We start from the raw sequence: 20700 nt of genomic DNA on the forward strand, positions 1-20700 counted from the left end.
CTTTAAACGGAGTTGCAGATAAGCTGCAGGAGGTACCAGTCTCCATGTGTTTGCAGACCCGCCTGGTGTAGTGTTATCAATGATACTGCTAGTTTCATGGCCCGGTTATAGGTTTTTTGTTCTCACTTTGTTTACCCAAAAAAAAATGAGTGGAGGTTATTGAGAAAAAATCACATAGAAGTAGCATGGAAAGATTTTAATATCAATTTGTATGGGAATTATCCTAGTCATTTGCATATACGAAATTCAAACCAGTTAACAATACGATGCACGCAGGATAGTGAACCCGGAGGAAGTTCAATCTTGATACATTCATAAATGTATCCGGTGAATATGGGATTCAAAAATTACATTCCAGCACAGTGTTTTGCTAGTCCTATAAGATGAGAAAATCTGGACTTTATCAATCATTATGAGCCCACCCAAAGGAAATGATGATTGGAATCCAGAAAATGATTTTTATTTCTAACAATACAATTATCTGATGTTCTGACATAAAAAATTATACTTAATATAAAAATAAGTGTCTAAATTATATTAAAAATTAATTTTTAATATTTAATAATTTATTAAAATTAGACACCTTTTTAACGAAAAATTCTTTAAGCATCAAAAATTAATTTAAAATATAGTTTAAACATTTATTTTTATATTAATCCAAACAATTTTAAAACAGTGAATTGGAATATAATATAAATGCCTACGTATATGAATTGGAAAGGAGGAAGCGAGGTTTATGTTATGTTATGAGAGTATAAAAATGGGGAGAAGACTCTAACGTCAACAACAGTTGCGCAATCTGGTACGTCGAAGGGTGGTGAGGGTGAGTTGGCCTACGTCAGCGCTTGGAAAATGATTCCAATCAAATGGTCCCCAACTATATATATATAATCTCCACAAGTACTAATTTTATCCATAAAATGAATTAGATTAATTTTAGATAATAAAATCAATTTCATTGAAAAAATTAAGATTAATTATAATGCTATTAATTTATAAAATTTAATTCACAGAGGAAAATTTAAGGTGTAATCTACTTTTTAATTTTAAAAAATAGCATACATTGTCCAAGTCTTGGAGTCAAAGTAAACAAAAAGCTTACCGTAGAAATATCTAAGCATATCATTGGAAGAACAACATTGACTTTGTAACTACTTTAACAGCTTGCCAGCCTGGGACAATCGGCTTGCTCAAGCAATTCTATTGGTTTTCTGCTTTCTTTACCCCATCAAGACATTTGTCAAGAGCTACCACCCCAAGTCTCTCTCGCAGAAAAGCAAACACTGCAGGGGGAATAGGTTTAGTCAGAAGATGGGCCACTTGTTCTACAGAAGGAAGAAAGTTAACAACAAGTTTGCCATCAAGGACTCTTTCTCGAACAAAGTGTAAATCAATCTCAACATGTTTAATTCTTGCACGATGAGTTGGATTAGCAGCCATAGATACTGTCGAAGTGTTATCACACCATACAACAGGTTTTCCTTGAATAGTTACACCAATTTCAACTAAGAGTTGTACTGCGAATAAAGAGAGATGATCTACCTTTGATGCAGTAAAGCCAAGTTTTAAGGTAAGAAAAACCTTCATCTTGTCAAACTAGGCCCTCGGAGCTTGTCAAAGTCCAAAAGAGCCTTCTTAAGACGACAATATAACTCTTCACCATTAGGACCCTTTCTGCTTAAAACCAGGTGGTTGTTGAACCTAAAAGAAGGAATAGACAATTAATTTGAAAAATAAATTAAACAGAATAGAGTACATATCCGAACAGAAGTTTCGGTTTTCAATAATTCAACAAAACAAATATTTTCTACAATTCTTATTGAAAAAGTTCAATTGATAGTTTTAATTTTAAATTAGTAAAATGAATAAAATATAAGTAAAACAAAATGATGGTTAATTTTCAAAAAAATAATTGAAAACAATAAATTATCAAACATATCTTAAAATAAAAAGAATAAAAAATAAATTTGATCTAAATTAAATAATATGACATTATTTTAACATTTTTTACACTTACATAGTTTGTTAACGATTTTATCACTATGACAAAATAAAGGTAAATTACCGTTTAGTACTAAACTATCAGTTTTTGTATGTTTTAGTGTTTAAACTTTTAATTTTTTCAAAATCATACCTAAAGTTTAGTTTTTGTTTCATTTTAGTATCATACCGTTAAAAACTTTTGTTTTTGTTTTATTTTAGTATCTCGATCAAAATTTAGCATTAAGTTTTTAAAAAAAATTAAAGTTTAAGTACTAAAACGGATAAAAACTTATAGTTTAGGTACTAAACATGTTAAGTTTTTAATGTCGGGGTACTAAAATGAAATGAAAACTAAACATTAAAAATTATTTTTAAAAAATTAAAAGTTTAAATACTGAAATAGACCAAAACTGATAGTTTATGCACTAAATTCGTAGTTTACCCTAAAATAAAATGTGATAAACTAGAAAATCACACAAACAAGTTAATAAAATAACTAAAAAATTAGGAGTGTATTTGGTTCAATTCAATTTTTCACTAAAATATGAATCAAATTGTATTTTGTAGGTTTTTAAAAATTGAAATCGAAATCAAAATTGAATGGCATAAAAATTGCAGTTTTCGGTCATTTTGTTTCGGTTTTACGATTTTTTATTGTTACTATTTTTCAAACTCAACCTAAAAAACATATTTGAAGCTTAAATCGAGAGCAAATATATAAATTTAAATTTATAAAAAATTATTAATTTAAGATTTTATTTATTTAAAATTTCATATAATAAATTCAAAATGAATTTGTTTGGGATATTTATTTTTCTTTTATTTTTTTAATTCGATTTGATTCGGTTCAAACGGTTTTCATATGAAAAACTGAAACTGAATTGAATGCATATTTATTTTTAAACTGAACTAAAATCAAACCACAAATTGAAAAACTCTAATCGAACCACATAGTTCGATTCAGATTATTTTTTCATTTTTTTTCAATTTCGTTACTCAGCCCTATAAAACATGGTTTAAAATTAAAGATGGCAATGGATCGGGTTAAGGTCGGGTTTTTGGTCAACCAGACCTGACCCAAAAATTTTATATCCTTCATCCGACCCGAAAATATGCACCCTCTATCTGAACCCAACTCAACCTAATTATTTAGAATATAAATCCGACCCAACCCCATATAATATAAAGACCTATTTAAAAATAATAATAATAATTTTAAGGAAATTATATTATTATCCTCGGGTCGGGTTAGGTCGAGTCAATTTTTTTCACCTTCCACCCGAACCGATCCGAATCCGATTTTTTTATATAAAAAATCCGACCATAATCGGGTCAAATTTGGGTTAAATTGTCATCTTAATTTAAAATAGACAACAATAGGGTAAATTAAGCGTTTAATATCAGTTTTGGTATGTTTTAGTATCTAAACTTTCATTTTTTTCCAAAACCATACCTAAGTTTTAGTTTTTTTTTGTTTTAGTACCTCGCCATTAAAACTTAATAGGTGATTTTCACGTGACACCTTTTTATGGTAAATTACATCATTCATCACTCAACCATCTCCTATTTTGGTCACTAAAGTTTTATTTTTTAAATTTAATTACTTAACTTTCAAATTACTCCTAATTTAAACACTCTAACTTTAAATTTCTTATTTTTATTTTTAATTATATATGAATAAAATAATAATAAAACGTAATGTCACAAAAATTATTAATAAAATAAATTATAGTGATTAAAATATGAGCAATTTAAAAGTTGAGTAGTTAAATTGAAAAATTTTAAACTTTAACACCAAAATAGGAGTGAGATGATAGTAGAGTGATAAATGACGTAATTTACTTATAAAAATATAGTGCGGCTAAATTTTTAACGAAATATTAAAATGAAACAAAAACTAAACATTAGATATGATTTTTAAAAAATTGAAAGTTTGGGCTGTAGCAAACTAAAATTGATAGTTTAGATCATGGTTATCAAAACCGGACCGGACCGGCCGGTTGAACCAGTGGCGTGTCCGGTCCAGTTACCTCACAAAATCGATATGGCAATGAACCGGCTGAAAACCGGTAAAACCGGGGTGAACCGGCAAAACCGGTTTGAACCGTCGATTCATTTTTTTCTTTTAAAAAAATATTAAACCAAACGACGTCGTTTGTTCAACGAGCCGATTCAAATTGAGTATTGCTGAGCTCGACTCGAACCGAAAACTTTAAAAGTAAGCTCAACTCAACTCAAAAACTCACGAGTTAAAAATTATCAAGTTCAACTCGAACTCGAAATATAATATTAAAACTTAAACTCGAAAAGGCTTGAACTCAAAAAAATTAGAAGTTCGATTGAAGCCTAAAATTTGAGCTCAATTGAAGCGAAAGAATAGTTCGCTCTGTGCTCACCAAAAGGCTACATGATTTTGAATGTCAAATTAATTCTATTATTTATAGAAATAAGTTGGGATGCTCTTCTATGTTTCTTAGCCATGTGGGATTGTTTTGTTTCATATTTTTACTCTTTAAACTTTTGGAATGCTCTTCTATTTTTCTTAGCCATGTGAGATTATTTTTTTTATAAAAAAATTAAACCAAATGGCATCATTTATTATGTTTTTTAAGCTCCAATTTTATTTTTTTGATTATAGTTATATAATTATATTTATTATTTAATATGTTTTACCTTAAATATTATGTTGTAGTTGATTTGAATCATTTTGTTTCACTTGATTTTATGGTTTTTAATTTATATATGTTATGACTTGTGATATTTTTATTCTTTTAATATTGTAAACTTAAAAAAAGTGTTAGATATATATTAATATTGCTTTGAATATTATGTAAAATTTTAAAAAATATTATTTTATATAAAATCCGGTTCAATCGCGGTTGAACCAGTGAACCAGTACCTTCACCGGTTCAATGTCCGTCCAATTTTAAAAACATTGGTTTTGATACTAAACTAGTAATTTGTCCAAAATAATATAAAAATGCAAATATTTGTACATATCAAAACATAGACAATATATATTTAATGTGAAAAACACAAAATTGAAAATGGAATACACATTTTCCTTTTTCCTCTCACCTTTTTACCTTTCTTTTAATTCTTTAATTTCTTCCATCCAACGGAAAAAGAAAAGAGAGAGAGAGAGAGAGAATTGGACTCTCAACAAGGGCATGTACAGTGCTTAACCACTTATACTAGATTTTATGGATTCTTAAGATTAAGTTAAAATCATTCTAATTAGCATTATAAATAAATAAAACCATAGTATAAAGGTAGATACAACAGGCCAGTTGAAAAGGCAACGATTTTTATAATTAGTAAATTTTCTCCTCTTTTACGTATGATTTTTTCGAAAGAGTTATTCGCATGAAATCTTAGTGTTTATTTTATTTGACAATTATTATGTATGTTGTTATCTTATAACACGTGTATATTATAGATTTTGACAAACAGCCGAACCATAGAATGGATACTTCGTAAAAATGCTCTCAAAACAATATCAATGCTAGCTTGAACAATTAAAGCTTCAGATGTTGGTCTTCACAAACCACTACATCGATAATAATCCGAATCTTTCTCCTTCAATAAAGTTACAACTTTTCAATCACATCACCGTATTCATCAAGATTTAGCAAGACGTCCAAAACCCATGTCTATAGAACTCCTTATTGACAGGCCGACACACTATTTCATCACTAAACTACAATGCAACATCGAAAAGCATATCTCTGACGGCATATAGATTGGTTGCTTTAGTAGAATTGCTTCCGACTGTGTTTGCCACTGCTGGAGGCTGTGTGATAAATTGTTCTCCTATACCATGTAAGAAAACTCCGGGACCTAATGACGAAGTTGCTTGCACCATGTTGTCCTCCTCAGTACCATCATGTCCTCCCTCTGTCAAGGAGAACCCGAAAAGTACGTAACTACTTTTACATGAGGTAGTTAATTCTTGACTCGTCTTAAGTGCTGGTTGAGTTGCCAAAGTTCGAGAATCACCAAGCTGAGCATCAACACCCGAATGACCAAATGAAAACATGCTTCCAAGATTCCTCCTATGGGAATCGTGTTCACCAGTTGAAGATGGAAGTAATCTTCCCCCGTATGTTTCAGGAGCATGAAAAGAACTTTGTTTGTTAACTCCTAGCTCTTTTTCCAGGCTATTGAAGTTATGAATTGGATTGAAGCTTGTCAATGGACTGCTTGCATGTTGGAACTTTAGCACTGAAGATGGTGAGGACACTTGTGCAGATGGTCTCATTTGACTATGAGTGTTATAGCTCTGCATCAAAGACGACCATCCACCTCTGGTTCCCGAAAACTGACCCGCCTCAGGGACACCATGAGCGTCATTTTCTCGATTGTCATCTGCAGTTGGGTCTCTTTTACATGAAGGGTTTACAAAAATTTCTTGACCTTGCAAGACCTCATGGAATCCAACAGATTCCTCAAAGCCTAAACCTTTACGGGAAATCTCAGGAGTCACCATTGTTTCTCTACCAACATTTCGAATTGCAGCAATACCAGAACCATTAGAAACAGGAATGCACCGTCGTATTTCAGACTGGTGCAGTATTTGACTATTAGCATCATCATGACGAGAGTTATAACCTAAAATTTCTTGACCTTGCAAGACCTTATAGAACCGCAAGGATTCCCCATCTGTTGTCAAGGGCCATGTCAAACAATGTCGCATGACACATGAAAGAGAATTAATTAAGCAGAAGAACCTACCAGGAACAACAAATTCAGGTTTCCCTGACGACAGTCCAACCCTGTTCCTTTTGGAACCAAGAGAGAACAAGTTTTTAGGAGTAGATAATGAACCAGATGGTTCAATTTCCCAGGGAGAAACCCTGTTATGCCTTTTGGTGTCGGTATCATCCCACCTTACCTGCAAAACAAGTGGGAGAAAACTTCCAGCCTAACTCTCACTTAATATTTTGATAAAATCATAAACTGAGACATTCAAAACATAATGTAACAGAGACAACTTGTTAGCAAGACCAAACCAAAGCATTCAAACCAATCATGTGAATGAACTAAAAAAATTATTTTTAAATTCCCAAGTACAAGCACCTTCCAGATATGCAAACCAAAATAATTTGGCACTAAGAGTGATTTCAGAATTTCCCCGTGGAAAAAAACTACACAAAACAATACTATTATTTGTCATGTTCATTATGTTTAAAGCATGGTCTAGGCTGCACCCATCATGAAAAAAGACGTAGAGAGAGAAAAGTTGAAAGGGAAAATAGATTCCGGCGAGGTTTGGAAGGCTTTTGTCGATAATCTCAGCAGGAGAGTTTCTCAACATGAGCTAAGGGATATTTTTTCGTCTCATGGAACTGTGGAGAGAGTTTTCATCCCAAAAGAAACTAGAAATCCAAAATATACATTTTCCACTTTCGCATTTGTTCAGTTTGAGAGGGAGTCTGGTTTGAAGAGGCAATCGATATGTTAAATGTTTACTGATAGATGGGAGAAGGATTACAGTTGGAGTTGCAAAATACAATGATGTTGTCTAAGGAAAGAGGTAAAGAATAGTCCAGTAAAGATGGCTCCAGATTCGTCTACAGCAGGACCTTCTAAGTCAAAAGAGGTAGATTTTTCCAGCAGGAGTGTTAGGGATGGCAGAACGTATAAAGATTCTTTACTGACTAATGATACAAGGAACAATGCATTGGGGTATAGGGAGTTATTCTCTGAAGGGAGTCACAGGAGAAAGCAAGGAAGAATGTTCTGGAAATGCATATTCCTTCTGAGAGTTCGAGTTGGGTCTAAAGATCTTTAACGGGGATTATTAAGCTTTCCTTTGATTTTAAGTCAGTTCAGGAGTCTTTCATTGGTAATGGTTATGAAGTACAGATTGTTGGTTGGGGTTATGTCCGAAATTCCTGTGCTATCATTTTCAAATCTCATGAAGAGATAATGGAGGCATGGACAAAGAAAAAAGATGAAATAGGCTTCTGGTTTGATAGATTGGCCCCTTTACTGAATGAAGATGGAGTTCCAATGGCTTTTTGTCAGGTTGAGTTAACTGGGGTTCCTCTGTTATGCTAGAATGAATCCTTCTTGAACGAGTTGTTGGGAGATGGGGAAATATGGTAGAAATCCATGATTCCACTAAGAACATGGATGATCTCACGTCTGCGAGGATTCTTATGAGAGTTGCAAGCCCTTTCGATGTTCCAGAAATCATTACTCTTGGATCCTATGGTAGATCATATAGAGTCAATATCAAAATTGGATTGGTCTATGAAGATTCAAAACCTTTTTTCAAATTTTCTCCGATGGTCGGAGCAGTTGGGGAACAGTTTGGCGAGTTGATGTCTGAGGAAGGTGTAGGGAGAAGTCAGAATATGAGGAAGGTCAAGATAGGGAGAAGTCAAAATATGAGAAAAGTTCAGTCAAATCAGCAGAGATATTCAGACAGAAGGTTGACTTGTGGATTGATGATGGTGTTTCTTTCGGCACAGCAGAGACTGATGGGGAAATACACTTTCCAAGATTTACTAAACATGGGAAGGGTATTAAAAGAGGACTGTCAGGTGTTCAGAACGTGTGAATATTAAAGAAGGTGATTTTGCAGGTCTAGGTATCAGAAATTCAAATAATCGGCTGATAAGCCAGAGACCCAATCCGATGACAATGAGTTGTCTGAGTTGGAGGTTTCTAAGATAATTCCTTCTAGGCCAGCTTATACAATTAATAAGTTTGGTAAATTGGTTCAGAGTAGGGGAATTGCCGAGGATAGCAGTGTTAAAAAACAATATAAGGGGTCCAACTTTATTTCAGATTCGTTTGGTAGTGAAGATATTGAGGCTATTAAAACTAATTTTATGCTGATAGTTCCTAATTCAGAATTATTGAAGAGCCACTCAAGAGGTAGATTGATGGTTGTACATAAAGCTCGCTATCTACAAAAAGTGAGCCTTTAGAGAGAGGAAAATGGTCAGTTACAGAAGAGTTTATAGATGTAGGGAGAGGAAATATTGGCATGGGGAGAATCAAAAGGGAATTAATGTTACTGAGGATGTTCTAAATCCAAAGAAGGTTAATGATCATTTATGCATGAATGTTCTACAGTTTCCTACAACAACAGAGTCTAATTTACAAGACAGTGAGGAGCCAAATTTAGTAGAAAAAGTTGGGGTTAGAAGTTTTGATGGAGAGCCTGAGGGTTGTGTTGAGGATAGACATTTGTCTAATTCCAATTCTGGCATTTCTAATAGAAGGGCAAAAAGATTATTGGTAAGATAAGCTTTAGAACATGTTAGTATTTCTACAACATCTTCAGGTTTTTCGGAGCTTTTGGATAAAGCAGTAGCTCAATGGTAAGTTTGTCAGATTTGGGGGTTTCCTTTACACAAGGGAAAGAAGCTTTTCTGGAAAAAAAATCAAATTAGAGAAAGGCTTGAATATGGCCAATTGAGTTGCTATATTGGGGAAGTCAAATTCTTCAATTATTATTCATAAAGGATAAATTAGCAATATTCATAAAGGATAAATTAGCAATAATTTCATGGAATGTAAGGGGCTTGGGAAAATGAGAAAAACAGAGAGCAGTTCAGAGATTAGTTTCTCACACATATCCTTCTTTTCTTTGGCTACAAGAAACTAAAGTAGAGAAGATACATAGGTTTTTTCTGAGAAGGAATGGGTTGAATATTTTTCAGGGTGTTATCGAATCTCCAGCTATTGGTTCTTCAAGGGGATTATTATGTTGTTGGGATGACAATGTGTTTGAGATGGAAAATCACAGCATTAACAGAAGATTCATCGTTTGTTGTAGGGAAATTCAGATTGAATCAGTTCAGAAGTGTTCTCATAAATGTTTATGGGCCTTCAGTGGAGGAAGAAAAAGAAAGTTTTTTTGAAGAACTTAGTGTGTTCATTTCTGGACAGAATCTATCAGTTTGTGTTGGAGGGATTTTAATGTATACTTGTGTGAGGATGAGGAGGATTGTAGAGCTTAGAACAGATTCTCAATGAGGATTTTCTCTCAGTTTATTCAGTCTTCAGGTCTAATTAATCTGCTTTGAATGGGGGCAGGTTCACTTGGTGTAATAACCAAGATGATCCAGCATTTGTTAGATTAGACAGGTTCTTGGTGAATGGTCAATTTTGGCTACTTTTCCTGAGATAATTCATTCACTTATTCCTAAATTGTTTCAGACCACAATGCTATTTTATTACAAGATGGGGAATTGATTGGGGCAAAAAGCTTTTAGACTTTTTAATTATTTGATGGAGGAAGATGGTTTTAAGGAAATGGTCAGTCATACTATAGCATACTGTAAGAAGCTTGGGAGAAAAGCTGGAATCCTAAGTATTTTGAAGAACTCTAAGGTAACTATCAAAAAATGGACAGGGAAGAAAAACCAGTTTCCGGGAGCTGTAATCTCAGATTTAGAAAGAAAATTCAAAAGCTAGAGGAAGATGTCCAGCAGTTGCATGACAGTTCGGTTCAGGGGATTGTTGATGAGCTAAGTGTTTGTAGATTAGAATTATGGAGACTTCATAGAATTAAGGAGCAGATTTGGTATCAAAATTCTAGAAAAAAGTGGATTAATGATGGGGACCGAAGCACAAGATTCTTTCATATTTGTGCTTCAGTTAGAAGAAAACGAAATGCGTTAAATGCTTTAATAGTTGATGGGAATATTACTCATGATTCAGCTATTATCAAGGCCACTGTTAAAGATAATTTTTTTAAAATTTTCAATGATCAGTTAGTTTAGATGTTGAAGATATTGGGTTGATTTTTCCTAGAATTTCTTCGAACAAAGTATTATTTTAGAGAAGAATTTTCCGAGGAGGAGGTTTAGGAGACTTTAAAGTCTTGCGATAGTAATAAAGCTCCGGGGCCTGACGGATTGAACTTGGGATTTTTTAAAAGGTTTTGGTATGTTCTTAAGGGAAGCATTCTGCAGTTTTTTCACAAATTCTATGTGGGGAAAGATTGAGAACACGGTACTAACCATACTTTTATCACCCTTATTCTAAGGGTTCTAACATTGGGAGCCTTGATGATTATAGACCTATAAGCCTAATAGAAGGAGTTTATAAGATTTTATCCAAGTGTCTTTCCAGAAGGCTTAGAAGTTGTATAGGAGATATCATCAGCCCGACTAAATTTGCTTTTATACCCGGTCGACAAATTTTGGATTGCTCTCTCATTGCTAACGAGGGTATTGATTATTGGAGGAAGAAAAGGCTAAAGGGTTGTGTTTTTAAAATTGATTTTAAAAAGGCTTTGATACGGTTGACTGACCTATTTTGTTCAAGGTGATGGAAAAGATGGGTTTCGGTTCTACTTGGATAAGTTGGATCAGGAGATGTGTTTCTACAGCTTCGATTTCAGTGTTAGTCAATGGGGTTCTATCCGAGGAGTTTCCAATGGCCAAGGGTTTTAGACATGGATGTTCACTCTCACCTTTATTATTTAATTTAGTTGGAGAATTATTGAATTTATTAATCCGAAGGGTTGTTTCTGAGGGATTATTTTCTGGTATGATAGTTGGCAAGGAGGAAGGGTCCTCTAATCTTACACACTTGCAGTTTGCGGATGACCTAATTATTTTTTATGGAGCTTCGAAGACGTAAATTATGAATGTGAAGAGGGTGCTTAAAGTATTTGAGGTTATGTCAGGGCTGCAACTAAACATTAAGAAAAGCAGATTGTTCGGGATTAATATTTCCCAAGAGGAGGTTCAGATATTGGCAGATTCTATTGGTTGTACAGTTCGAAGCTTCCCCTCTAACTATCTAGGCCTCCCACTAGGTGCTACTAAGAATTCATCAGTTATTCGGGAACCAGTGGTGTAGAATTTTCACACTAAATTAGCAGGTTGGAAGGTTGCTACTCTTTCTTTAGCAGGGAGATTGGTATTGATCAGATCGGTTCTATACTCACTGCCTACGTATTTTTTGTCTATGTTCAAGATTCCAGCTTCAATCCTTAAGTCTCTCAATTCAATTATGTCTAATTTTTTATGGGGAATGGGCAATGGTATAAAGAAGATACACTGGATTAAATGGGATGATGTCCGCAGATCAAAGAATGAGGGAGGCTTGGGAGTCCGGAATCTGATTTGTATTAACAGAGCATTGCTAGGGAAATGGTCTTAGAGGTTTGCAAATGAGAGAAGTGTTGTTTGGAGGAAATTTATATGTAGCAAATACAACATTGATTCATCAAGGTTACTGTTTGATAGCAAGATTTCACCTCAAACTTCATGGCTATGGAGAACAGTGGTTAACAACCATTTCAAGCAAGACTCCTTTGATTCTAAGTTTCGTAGTTTGTGCAGTTTCCATGTTGGAAATGGTAAGCATGTTCGATTTTGGATAAACAATTGGGCTGTAGAATATCCGTTCCAGATTCTCTTTCCTAGATTGTTTTCGATTTCTACTAATAAATATGGTAAACTTTATGAGTTTGGGGAATTTCTTTCATCAGGCTGGATTTGGGATGTTCAAGTAAGAAGAAATTTAAATGATTGGGAGCTTGAACATGGTGTAATTTGGTGAGCATCCTTTCTTCTTTTTCTCTGTCTAAAGATTCCAGTGATGGTTTGATTTGGAAAGGCAGTGGGGATGGTGATTTTACAGTCAGTTCTTGTGTCAAGAGGTGTGCATCAGGTTCAGAAGAAGTTCGTTTCTGGAATAATATTGTTTGGAGAGGATTGGTTCCCCCTAGAGTTGAAACATTAGTGTGGCAAATTGTGCTTCATAAAATAGCTGTTAAAACCGAATTGGTTAAAAGAGATGTTCAAGGTATTGAGGATGATTTATGTCCTCTTTGTAAAATGGTTGAGGAAACTTCCACGCATTTATTTTGTACTTGTTCGGTTGCGTGGTCTTTGTGGAACAAATTTCTAAAATTCTGGAGGTTTAGTTCTGTTTTTCCTACAGAAGCAAAACTCTTTCTCCTAGCTTGGGATGAGTTGAAATCTAATTCTGCTATATGGACTTTCATTCCTGGGGCTGTTATTTGGACCATTTGGAAAATCAGAAATTTTATCGTCTTTGAAGGGGAGAAGCTTGATCAGACAGAATTATTCCCAAGGACTCTTTGATTTTTGATCCTTTAATAGGGGATTCTTACTCGCCCTACTATTTCTTGAAGTCTTCTATAATCCTCTGGTTACCTCCCCCTATGGGTTTCATCAAATTGAATGAGGATGCAGCCACTAGCAGCGATTGGAAGAAATCAGGTCTTAGAGGTCTTTTGAGGGATCATTCAGGTACAATCCTAGGTTCTTTTCAGGAGCTTGTTGGTTCGGGACCTCCAACATTGAGGGAACTTAAAGCTATTTAAAGGGGTAATTCTTTTTTTGCCTCTTTTCAAGGGAGGGTTAAAGATAGGCTGATTGTTGAGAGTGATAACAGGGTTGCAGTAGACTGGATCAACAATGTTGATTCATGTCCAGTTGTATATGGTTTCATTGTTAGAGATATAGTTAAAAATCTTAGAATTTTGGGGGTTGTTAGATGGGTTGCAAGGGCAACTAATATGGACGTTGATGCTTTAGCAAAGGCTAGTATAGCTGATTTTTATGTTGTTGGCATTTTTAGTTTGGTTTTTTGGTTCCTGTTCGGATGGGGTTTGTTAATTTTTGTAACTTGTAAGGGTTATTTGGAATAGATTTTCCTAGGATGTAATTATTATTTTCCTTAATGAAATTATAAGGCACTCTTTTCCTCCTTCTGCTGATTAAGGAGCTTCTATACAAGCTTCATTAATCAAGAATGAGGTTTTTAATGAGACCTTCAAATCTTATAAAAAAAAATTACCCAACAAGTATTTTGCAGGTTAACGCAGTATTGGACACTTCTAAACTAAGGTAGACTCACTATCTCTACAAGCAAAAAGCAAGAATTGTACAGCAATTATGTAACAGACTAACAGACTAGATTCTGAAGTGGAACAACATCTTTTCAAGTATACCAAGCTTAACTTCACGGATGGATGAACAAATAATTAAGACAATTTTCATAATTGTAAATATTATGTCATGATCGAAGTTAGGAGAGAAACAGAAATATGGACAAATCAAGGGTTAGGGATTTATGGACAGAAATTGGCAAAAATGGGAATTGGGAAAGTGGAGTTAATATTACCAAAGGAAAACGACGACATTGGGCATTTGGTGAAGATAGGAATCTAGTTGAGAAGAAAGCAAATGACCCAAAAGTGGAGATCCATTCAGAGAAGCCCATAAGTAGAATTATACCAAACAATAGTTGATGATTAGGCCGCTGCACTAGAAGACAATTTAGGACAGCTTTGTAAAAATAATAGGCTTTATCCCATTAGCAAATTATATAGGCTAAGAATTGTAATGCACAAATCATGGAAAGTTTATGAATGAAATCTTATCTCTTCTTCTTCAATATTTCCTCTGCTTCGTTAATCTTTTCTATTCTACTTCTTTTCTTCGATCTCAGCTTCTCTATTTCTCAAAGGTCATACCAAATTGGTATCAAGAGCCATTATTCTTGGTTTTCTAAAGCTTGGGTATGTCAAAGAATAACCAAACGATGGGTGATTACACTGATTTTCAGCAATACAAAAACAGATTGAGTACTTGACAAAGTCAAACAAACAACCGATGAGTCCACCCCTCCTAAATAGTGGCAGAAGTAGGAAAGTCGGTTGAGTATGTTGGAATCCAAAATGGCGTTAGAGCAGTTAGATGTGGAGCTCATTTTACATATTCTGACTGGTAAAAAGTGTGAGTAAAAACATGATGATTCGTAGGTGTTCGATAAATTGCCAACACCAAAGGTAAAGAATATTGGAGACCAAACAGATCAAAGTTAGGAGGGACTTGATTTTCAAAGTGATGAAACAGTGAGTGTAGGTTCTTTTAATTCCATTAAGACTAAAGAACCATGTTGAAGATGACACAATGGGCGAACTGGGAGCCTGAGAACGTCATGTGGAAATGTAACACTGGCCTCAGGAAAAAATTATGGTGTTTGATCCTTGGGGACAAGGATCGTCTAAAGGGGAGGAATTGTTATGATCGAAGTTAGTAGAGAAACAGAAATGGGGACAAATCAAGGGTTAGGGATTTATGGACACAAATTGAAAAAAATGGAAATTGGGAAAGTGGAGTTAATATTACGAAAGGAAAAACGATGACGTTGGGCATTTGGGGAAGATAGGAATCTAGTTGAGAAGAAAGCAAATGAACCAAAAGTGGAAATCCATTCAAAGAAGCTCATAATTAGAATTATACCATGCAATAGTTGATGATTAGGCCGTTGCACTAGAAGACAATTTAGGACAGCTGTGTAAAAATAATAGGTTTTGTCCCATTAACAGATTATATAAGCTAAGAATTGCAATGCACAAATCATGGAAAACTTATGAATGAAATCTCATCTCTTCTTCTTCAATATTTCCTCTGCTTTGTTAATCTTTTTTATTCTACTTTTCTTCGATCTCAACTTCTCTATTTCTCAAGGGTCATAACATACTATTATCGAGAAAAAACATTCCCCCTTCTTTATGATAATAACCTTAAGGCTTTACAGGAGTTTTTGTTACGACTTATGACAGTATTATCAGTTGTTAACAGAAAATCATACTTCAACATGAACTTGTACAATACTTAACAGTAAAAGCAATGTCTGTGACGTACCAGCAGGCATCTCCATTTTGAACCAGACCATCTAATAGGATCCATATCGCTAGTTCCAGTTACAACTCCTGTGTATCTGCAAAAAAAAGTAAAGCACAATTAAAGCTTGATAGCGTGGTAGAGTAGGTCTTTCATCCCTTATTTAGATAAAAAATCAGATGATTTAATAACTGAAGAGTAGCTGGTTCAGTATGGTAAGACCTTCCTTCTGCCACATCTTCAGTTTCAAACCACAACTTGAATCTCATTCCAACAGGAAAAGAACGATCAAGACTCTTCCAGAACCTATGCTCGGGTGTTATGAACTCTGATAAACTGGCCCTGCTAAATATCAACAAAAAGTTTAGATCCCACGAGAAATTGACTGTAGAGAATGGCCGAGAAAGCAAGAGAGCAAGTAGAACATGCAAATCTCAACAAACAAAAAGCTTAAAAGAACTGTAAACACAAATGGATCACAAGAACTTAACCAAGAATAATTAGGACCACCATAAATTAAACCTTTTTCACCCTTCTCTAGATTCATGATGATAGTGAGGACCAAGGGACAAGCTTATGATGATCTTAAAATAATATCAATTTATATATAAGACACTATATTTAAACTAAAGAATTGTTCAAACTTCTTTTATATTAGACATTGTAAACTATTTTGGGATATAGAAAGGATGTCCGAATAAGGTACAGTGTCATCCAGGCTTTAATTAAACAAGAAATGAAGTGAAAAATGCCAACCCAATATCAACCAAATCAGACCAAGTTCTTCTATGAGCAAATCAAAGTACATATAGCTGCATAAAGTCGCAAATATAAGCACCAAAATTACCAAAACATGTGTATATGTTGTTCATCCAGTTTAACTTATTTACCCTCCCTAAGGCCAGAATTGCACAATCTAGTTCACTCATAATGTTTAAAATAGCATCCTCATAAATATACCTTGGATTGTAGTAAATCTTGAAAACACTTTTCATAGATATAGCATGGAGCACATCTGCAAAAGTGCTGCGGTTCAGCTGCTGGGTGCACAAAGAAGGAAATGAAGTGTCATTTTTAATCTGAGCAGCTCTTCGGATTCCCAGCCTCAGCTCTTCGTTCTCACCCCTACCATGGACAATAAATAAGAATCTAACAGGCTATTATTTAAAACTTCACAAGTAAGGAAATTTCTAACCTAAGAAAAAGCACAGCATCTCCAGAGACAAGCTTCTTCTTATTTACAAAAGCACTCCATCCAGTAGTGAGCAAATGCCTCCGTGGTTGCCCTACTCAAACCAAAAATATCTTTAGAAGCAAATTGAGAAATGAACAACTAATCATGGATCTGATTCCCTTTGTTCCATAAGAAGAAATCCATCATTAGTGAAATGATAAATTAAAATGCTTTCAATATTTACAGCATACCCCTATATATGTGTCGAAATCTCCATTCCAAGCCTTGCAGGTCTTTTGCAACAAGCTCTTGTGAGGGCCGCTGCTGATCATAATCCTATAACACCAACTATTAAAAGTCAAAACGATATGTATACAAAAGAGTGTTTGAACAAAACATAACAAATTGTAGTAAACATACATAGAAATAAACAATGAAAACTTAATAACAAAATACTGAGAGAAGGGCATGAAAATTACCAATGGGGGGAAGCAGTCCTCAGCAGCTCGACGAGGAACAGAGAAGCCTCCATGAGTATTTGTATCAGAAGCCGTAAGAGTCTTGCAGAACATGTGGGGTGTGGTCGACTTGATATCTACTTCGGCATCCTCTTCACCATCTACATTCGTGCAGACTGTGCTCCCTTCTTTAAACTTCTGCTCATTTTGCTACAGACGACATAATTTAAGCTTAATAAGACTCAAATTTGGAGGAAACTAGGAAAAAGACACAGTGAACAAGTACATTAGCCTAGATAATGACAAACCAAAGTTAAGAATTAAGTTCAACTTATCATTGAACAATGATTCTAGTTCAGAATGATGTCATTGTCTCATCTAGTTTCGTTTTAAGAAAATGAAAATCTAACTAGAGCAACTTGGTTCATACAGAAAATAACCGTCTAATGGTTACTAGCTTTCTAAGCAACCGTTAATCAAACAAAACGAGAAACTAGAATAAACCCCACCTCATTTTCAGGAACCAGGGAAACTTGAGCGTAAACGTCATCTGTAGTGCCCTCAGCCTGCCAACAAAATTAAACACTTCATACAGAATTCACATTTTAAACACACACACACACACACACACTGCAACACTCTTTGTCCTCTGGATCTTGTTGGGAAAAGAAATGTAGGTAAGTTTTTGGTTACTTTCAGTAACTTACAACACCTAAATTCCTATGAAAAATACTTGACACAACCTATCACACATTTCATCATAGAATTCAAATCCAGAAATCCACAACCACAATTCGACGTTCTCAAGGAGGGGGGAAGCCCAACATCAAAACTTTCCCTTAATAAGAACGTTGATGAGAGAAAGGCAATATAGTATAGATTAGCTTACATGGAGCTTGACATCAATAACCCGACAAAACACGTGGGGAGGGAGATCATATGCTGCAGCTGAAACTACGCCGGGGAAATCGGAAACTTGTTCCAAGTGTCCCTGAGGGAAGTACACCACTACACTTCCTCTCTTTGGCAAAGATACAAGTGGACCGGCACACGCGTGCCAAAGCTCTAAACAAACGGAAGAACTTGAAGCAGTACCAGAAGCACTCAGAACTGAAGCTGAAGACGAAGATAAAGAACCAGATGAAGGCGTTTCATCGTCTTCTGTAGTGTTCAAATCGATGAAAACCCCCATTGAGTACCCAGAAAAAATGGAAGAAAAAAAAGCTTAGAAAGAAATGGTAGTTTTGAGCAAGTAAAGTTTGGGCTTTTATAGCATAAGATGTGAGTGGTGAGGAAGAGGATATTTCATGACTGCATCACTTTAGAGACTGGGTTTTCAAGGTAAAGACACAAAAGAGCTAAGCTCAACATTGGCATTGCAAAAAAAAAAAAAAGGAGGTTTGGAGGCCATCAAGACACACTGGAAATGAACCACAAACAAACTTTTTTTCCCTTGCATATCAAATCAAGCTTTATAAGCTTTAAATTAATTGGAATTGCAAATAAAAGAAAATATAAAATCTAATAGTAATTCATAATTTAGATGTAGAGTGCGTAAATTTTGGTTTTGGACTATGAAGAGAAAGAAGGTGCTTTTCACCATTTCTTTTTTCGCTTAATACAAAAATAATTACTTAAAAAATGTCTCAAAAAATATTTTAGCGTTTAAAGAATTTTTTTATTAAAAATAGATATTTAAATTTTTTATATTAAATTTTTATGTGTTTACTGTAAAAAAAATTATTAAATGATATGTGTAATTTAACGATTTTTTAAAATAAACACTTAAAAATACGGTGAAAAGAATTTAAACATTTACCTTTAACAAAAAAAAATATTAAATACAAAAAATTTATTTTAAATATAATTTAGACACTTATTTTTATATTAATTTTTTTTTCCTGGGCTGTAATGCTGTGCTGCAACTGATGCCGCTGCAATGCTGCGACTGCTGGGTATAATGTGTGGCAGAAATGAGAAATTAAGTGATGACAACCAAGTCACCTTTTAATTGGGTTTCCACTCTAGTTAATTTCTACTTCTATTTGATATTATTATGAAATTAAAGTTGGACTACGTAGATAGTCATAAAAAAGCTTAATATTTTTTTTCAAATTTATTTTTTTAAAATTTACATTTTATTTTAAATGTTAACGATTTTTTATTTTATTTAAAAATAAGTAAATAAACACTCAAACTTAAAAAGCTAATTAGATTCTTAAAATTTTTAAAATAATTAATTAAATCTATCTAACATTTATTATAAATGATTATGTTAATATTGTAAATTGTCGCAGTAATATTGTAATAATCAACGATAATTTTTATTTATTAAAATATAATTTAATTTTTTAATTAGTATTATATCAAAAATAAAATAAAAACTCATATTAATTTTTTTAAAATTATAATTTTTTTTTAAAACTAAAGCCTATAATAAACATTAGACCTTACAAATGTATCCAGATGTAAATTGATTACTAATTTCTTACACGAGTGAAAGCCTAGGGGTTGTGTACGGTTTCCTGTATTTCCGAATGGATGACAATTCTGTCCCCTTCTACTTGCCCAAATATCATTCATGCCCCTCTTTCTTTTTATGTATCTCTTTTACACTAATTAACCAACAAATCCTCAATATTTACACCATAATTTTTCCTCGCATTTTCTTTATTGAGAAAAAGGAAGGGATCGGTAGAAAAGGAAAAGAAAAAGAAAAAGGGAGGGAAAATGAATTACTTTAAAGGTTTGTTTGTTTCACTAAAAATATTTTTTAAATATTTTTTGTAAAATAAAATATATTTTTTAAAAATGTTTTATAAAATATATTTTACGGTGTTTGAGAGATGTTGTGTAAATTATTTTTCACTAATTGATGATTTTTTTTAAATTATTTATTATAAATATTAAATACAATAAATAATATTATTTATCACAAAACTTAATATTATTATTTTTAAAACATTAGAATAATTTATTTATTATTATAAAAATATTATTTCTATTAATAAAAATATTAATATGAGTACATTTTATTGAAATAAAAATATTATAAACTATATTAATTATTTATTAAATTAATAATATTATATTATATTTTAAAAAGTATTAATTGATATATTTTAAACATCTTTATTAAAATAGTATTATATTAATATTAAATACATAAATAATATTATTCATTATTAATAATTTAATAATATTATTTCTATGAAATTATTAAATAATATAAATTTTATTAATAACTTATTATATATTATTAAAATAAAAATACAATATCTTATATTATTATAATATAATTGAGTATTTTTATTATAATATTAACAAATATTATATTATATTATTAAAATATTAAAAAATATATTTTAAATATTTTAATAATTAATATTTTGATTAAAATGATATTAAAACATTTTATTAATGTTAAATTCATAAAATAAAATTATTT

General features: G+C 33.1%; 1 protein-coding gene across 2 annotated transcripts; it reads right to left on the reverse strand.

Annotated features, from left to right (window-relative positions):
* Window positions 1–5548: 5548 nt before the first annotated feature.
* Window positions 5549–18489, reverse strand: LOC120194868 (auxin response factor 3-like). Of its 2 annotated transcripts, none has more exons than XM_039197045.1 (10): window positions 18142–18489; window positions 17762–17818; window positions 17274–17462; window positions 17046–17130; window positions 16816–16906; window positions 16581–16745; window positions 15843–15965; window positions 15642–15717; window positions 6718–6877; window positions 5549–6645 (listed from the first exon to the last, which is right to left on the reverse strand). In XM_039197045.1, the coding sequence occupies exons 1-10, from the start codon at window positions 18442–18444 to the stop codon at window positions 5684–5686; spliced, it is 2211 nt and encodes a 736-aa protein (XP_039052976.1). In that variant the 5' UTR covers window positions 18445–18489; the 3' UTR covers window positions 5549–5683. The 2 variants fall into 2 exon arrangements, with proteins under 2 accessions (XP_039052976.1, XP_039052977.1); XM_039197046.1 differs by having other exon boundaries at window positions 15843–15962; window positions 18142–18487.
* Window positions 18490–20700: the final 2211 nt, after the last annotated feature.

This window comes from Hibiscus syriacus, unplaced genomic scaffold (genome assembly GCF_006381635.1).
Source record: "Hibiscus syriacus cultivar Baekdansim isolate YM2019G1 unplaced genomic scaffold, ASM638163v2 tig00117002_pilon, whole genome shotgun sequence".
NCBI classification, from domain to species: Eukaryota; Viridiplantae; Streptophyta; class Magnoliopsida; order Malvales; family Malvaceae; genus Hibiscus; species Hibiscus syriacus.